This window comes from Haliaeetus leucocephalus, unplaced genomic scaffold (assembly GCF_000737465.1).
Source record: "Haliaeetus leucocephalus isolate CR32 unplaced genomic scaffold, Haliaeetus_leucocephalus-4.0 Scaffold339, whole genome shotgun sequence".
Lineage (NCBI taxonomy): Eukaryota > Metazoa > Chordata > Aves > Accipitriformes > Accipitridae > Haliaeetus > Haliaeetus leucocephalus.
The window spans coordinates 6,934,135-6,939,470 of record NW_010972775.1 but is presented as its reverse complement, the minus strand read 5'-3'; the positions used below and the strand labels follow the sequence as shown (position 1 = coordinate 6,939,470).

General features: G+C 45.6%; 1 protein-coding gene across 1 annotated transcript in view; it reads left to right on the top strand.

Moving 5' to 3' along the window:
- The first annotated feature begins 5,186 nt into the window (after nt 1–5,186).
- Nucleotides 5,187–5,336, top strand: part of TJP1 (tight junction protein 1) — a 165,758-nt gene continuing 165,608 nt past the window's right edge. The window contains exon 1 of the mRNA XM_010571747.1: nt 5,187–5,281. Within this exon, the coding sequence (XP_010570049.1) occupies nt 5,187–5,281 (95 nt within the window). The remainder of the gene's footprint in view (nt 5,282–5,336) is intronic.

Sequence of the window (5,336 nt, the reverse complement as noted above, 5' to 3'; positions counted from 1 at the left end):
ATTTTGTCAATCACTGGAGTAAAAGCCAGCAAGGGGAACAGGTATATCCTAGGAATAAACTAAATGTTAATTCTTCAGCACACACAGTAGCACAGCATTGAGAACTATATGGAATGGACAATGTAATGTTACAAAAAGTCTCTGTTATATGCAGAGTAAAGCCAAAATTAAGACTATTCTAAAATGCATATAAAAGATGCTATTTAATATGCCATCAAAACAGCAACAAGTTTATTTAATGTTTGCTTTAGTTCTGATACAATTTTGACAACCTAAAAATGAACATAATCGAAGGCTCAAAATGTGTCATTAAGGCCTAATCCACCCTCAAAAGTTGCTGATGTGGCCATTACAGTCTTTATAAAGATGCCATTTATTCTGGTAAGATTATTTTCTTCTTTTTGCCAGACAGTTTAGCTTATACAGGTTTGCTGAACAAAATAAGCTACATCAGCAAAAAAGAGTATTTTTGCTTGCTCACCAGCACAGCTATGCCACTTAGAGGTGTGGTTTCTTTTTCCTCACATTACTGCAGAAAAACTACATTATCTGAAGTAACTTAAGCATAGCCAAGACTTTTAAAAGTGCATTTCTGTAATGTCTCCAAAGAGTCTTTTGAGTCAGACCTAAATTTCTCCTCCTCCTGTGAGCTCAGTCAAGACTGAGTGACACAGGTGAAAGTTTGAAAAGGATGCACCTAGTGATAACTGGCACTACAGGGAGGTGTGATGGGCTAGTGATAAAGGAAAGCAAGATAAGGTTCCACAACCCTGTTCTAGTGACAGGCTAACTGAAATCAAATCTAAAATCAGCAGAAGTAGATAATGCTGTAAAATCTTGCTTCGCATTACCTGAAATTTCATATATATTCTAACAATATTAAGACTAAAAAAAATGAGAGGCACAACTTAGGATGAAAATAGCTTTACGACACAATTACACTCCCTTATTCTTAGCTCCCAATGTACAACTCCCTCAGTCGCATCCTCTAAGTTGCAGCCAGTCAGTCCCCACTGCTGACAACAGCCTACTCTCCACCTAAAAACACCAAGGCATGGGCCAAGATTAGATCACACATGCTGGCATTAAACTCTGCCTTCTCAGTGTCAGTCCATCCATCCATCTTCTAGATATATCACTGTCCTAGTATAAACATACTATCATGAGCAGAGTTTGTGCCAACCACACATCCATTCAAGTGCAGAAGTCATACGTAATATTGTAACTGTCTGAAAGAGCAGTCTGTTATTCTGAGCCAAGAAGTGCATTGGAAGGTCATTCTGGGGACAGGCTTCAGAAGAGGCAAGGCCATCAGGGACTGCAAGCAATAGATAGATTATAGGGCTTGTTCTGAGGTAAAGTCTGCAGTTAAGTTACCTCAGCAAAAAAAAAAATTAAGAAATTAGTATGGTTCTGCCTGGTTTTGTACTGAAAAAACTATGAAACAACTATATTACCTGAAGTAATCTAACAGGAATTAAATTGTTTTTAAGATGCACACTAGGTTCAAAAAAATGCAAGCAGTTTTCAGCTTTCTGTAGTGGAAGAGAGTGTATCTTGTCAGACAGAATGAGTCTGCATTGAGAAGAGCAAATATGATCAGGCTGCCTCTCTTGAAGGGATATCTACCATATAAATTTTGGATGTAGCTCAGCTAATGGGTCCACACAGGCCTCAGAGCTAACAGTGGGATGTCCAGATGCTTACCCTAATCTGGAAGCTGCTGATTGACTCCTGTTAAAAATAGGCTGTTCATCTGAAAGGCAAGAAAGACAGGATCTTTTTACTATTTCAGCTATATAAAACATAGGCGCTTAAAGTATGATATTCTGAAAGGCAATATAGAATGGAGCAATACTAAGAAGGAACAGGTAAGAGAGAAACAGCAATAATGCCAATTAAAATTAGAGGATAAAATTTCTTCATTAATATCCATTTTTTTGTCTCTGTAATGCACACCAAGAAGTAAGGAAGATGATATGTAAAACATATAAAACAAGTTAATTTGTTAGTACCAGATTGATAGAGCACAATCATTGAAAACTGTAGAGCTAAATCTGGAATAACTGTAATTATTTTGCAAATTTAAATAGATTTAGGAATTCCTATTGAATTAAGAATAGAAATCACATTACAGACTTTTAAAGAAGTTGAATAAGGATTTGAATATACAGCCAGCCCTCATTGTAAGTCTTTATGCAAGGTACTGTTGGCACATTTCTTGACTCTTTTGTATATAGATACTTAAAATAAATGTATGTCCTAAACCTGCCAATGTAAAAATTAAGAGCTATGTTTTGGGACTCTCTAATACAAAGTCCTTTTACAATGCAAAGAGCTCTGAAAGCTTACCTGCTTCTTCCAGATTTATCAGCTTTCAAATAAACTTTGCTTCCCTTGTATCCTTAGATTGTCTTATCGATGAAATGTCTACCACTACAACCAGACTAAGACTAGATTTTTCTTGCAAGAATTTCTATACGAGATAAGAATAACACATATTTTTCTGACAGGTGTAACATTCAAATTGAAATGTGACATTCAAACTAATACAGTCTCATAATTCTTTTAGTCAGCATCCCCTACCATTTCAAGGTGTAAATGATTTTCTTAATAGGATTGCACAAGTGTAAATGAATATTTCAATTACAATGTAGCTAGCATTCTAATGATAGTGAGAATAAAAGCCAGCCCACACTTACTCTCTTATAACTTGTGTGGGCAACAAGTGTTTTTTCAGTCAGCTAATGATGACTATATACACAGAAGGATAAAGCAATGTGTTGGTTTTACAGTTTTTGTTTTTAAGGCAAAGAAAGATCTCTACAGGTTTTCAGACTGAATTGATGTTCTGTCTACAGAAGATACAGACTTTCCAGTTAGTGTGCTAGTAGCACTGTTCAAGTACAAAAATGAATTCCTCCTCCTTGACCTTCCTAATCATTTCAAGTTAGCCATCCATCATCACTTTTAACGCTTGCTCTCTCTGAAAGCAAAGAGCCCATTAACAGTATCCTGAGAGCTGTAGACATACAGGCTCATGCTGGGCATCGAGTTGCCATTTGAGTTTTTTAATTGTTTGTATCACAGAATTTCAGGACATTTGTATACTTCTCAGATTTCTTGGCTGAAAATGCAAAGCCAACCATCTCATTAACTACAGTAATACAACTATTCTGTTTCTAATGAAAATCTGCTGTGCTTACAAGTAATATATTTATCTTCTCTGCTTCCTGCATAATGAACAGGCCTAGGTAGAACGTAGCCTACTACAGTCTGGAGGTATATATTACACACAACAAAAGAAGAAAAATAATGACTGAAATGCTCATCTTTGAGCCATAAAGTGACAATGCTGTTCACAGTATTTTTCCTAGCTGATGGTGTCACCTTAGGACCTCAACTCAGGGTAAGTATTGCAATTCATACTATTTACATCACAGCACCTTAATGAAAAGTTGTCACTTCAGCATGGATTTGTTCATATCTGCATTCTGCAAAGTATCTACATACTTAAACAGGGTATCTCTAGCCAAAGTATTTCCCACCACTATTGATTAACGTGTCAGCTAAGTGCTACCCTTCACTTCAGGGATGTTTGTGCTGAGGAGGGTCTCTGATCATATTGCACCGTGTTTTAGAATTAATTCCAAAAGCACTTATCAAACGCCATGGTCTTCTGCCGCTCTTAGTGCGGAGCTTGAGGAGGAAGGCACAAAACAATTAAAGTTGTAACGATAATTGTGTCACACCTCAGGCCGCTAGAGTTACATGTTCGGCTAGTTTTGCCAAAGTATCCTGAAGGTGGACACCCCTCTAAAAACATTTAATACTTTTAGTTTGACTTAGACACCAGCTGATTTTCAAGCACGCTTCGGTTGCTTTCCTCAGATGGAAATAAACAGAAAAGAGGGGGAGGGGAGATGGGACGTCTCCTCTGTGGCCTCACCGGGCTTTTTAGAGGAGCCTCCCCATGCCCGTGCCCGGGGTGGTGCAGGGGGGCGTGCCGCGGCGGGAGCTGCCCTCCAGCCGCCTCACACGCCGCTTTTCCTGAGGGAGCCTTGGCGGGAAGCGCCGCTGCTTCTTCTTCTTCTGCTGCTGCTGCGCTGTCCCGCCGGCCCGCCCGCCTCCGCACCTCACCTCACCGTTACTTTCAGCTTGACCCTCAACTCACCCTCGCCTCACCCCCACCCTGCTGCTGACCCTCCTGCTCACCTTCGCCCTCACCGCCTCCGCAGGGCCGCCCCAGCAGGTGGTGAGGCGTTTGCCTCCGTAGCGTGGTCACCGCTAACCCACAGCCGACATTGTTAGCCGGGGGGGGAAAGAGGTGATTAAAATAACATGGGGCTATTCTAGGCGCTAATGGGATTAGAGGCGAGGCGAGCGAGGCGCCGGGGAGAGGGCACGGCCGCGCGGCAGCCGGGCTGCAGCATGGCGCCCCTCTGATGGCGGGAGGGTAGAGCAGCAGCTGCGCCACATGGGCGGGGGCGGGATACCCCAGGTAATTGGGGAGGGGAGAGGAGAGGAGAAGAGCGGGGCAGGCGCGCCCCGGTAGCCGGGAGGGGGCAGAGATGGCGGGGAAGGCCCGCTTGCCCAGGGAGGAAGGGCAGGAGCGGGCCCGCCGGCGGCCCGGCCTGTGGGGCTGAGGGAGCGGGGGGGGGAAGACCGAGGGCCTAGCGAGGGGAGGAGGCGGCCGCCGGGAGACTGCCCAGGTGAGGAGGAGGCAGAGTGGGGGGCGAGCGGCCTGGTCAGGGGCAGGTGCGGGGAGCGCGGCAGGGCGCGGAGGAGGGGGAGCCCCGCAGCAAGGTGGAGGCGCGGCTGCGAGTCCCGGGGGGAAGAGCGCGAGGTGTGGGGGGCTGAGAGAAAGGGAGTGCGACAGCGGGAGGAGAGGAGGAGGAGGAGAGGAGCGTGGGCCCGGGGGAGGGCAGAGCGCGGCGGGAGGCGGAGGAGAGCGTCAGCTGGAGCAGGGATAGCGGGAACGCGGCGGGAGGTGGAGGAGGAGAGCGTGAGCCGGGGGGGCAGAGAGAGAGGGAGCGCGGCAGGAGGAGGAGGAGGAGGGGAAGAAGCGCGACGCAGGGACGGCAGATGCCTGGAAATAAAAATTTGATGATTGCATGCAGCGGCTGGAGAGACTCTGTCGGTGGCGGCGGCGGGGACGAGGCAGGGACAGGGGGGGCGACGGCAAAATGAAGTATCAGAAATACCTGACTGTCTTGCAGATGGCCATAGGGGTGACCGCCTCCAACAGGGGCAGTCTGATGCCCTTAAAGAGGAAGCTGTGGTGAGTAGGCACAAACGGGGCCAGCGGCACTGCGGGCCGGGCCGGGCCGGGCGGG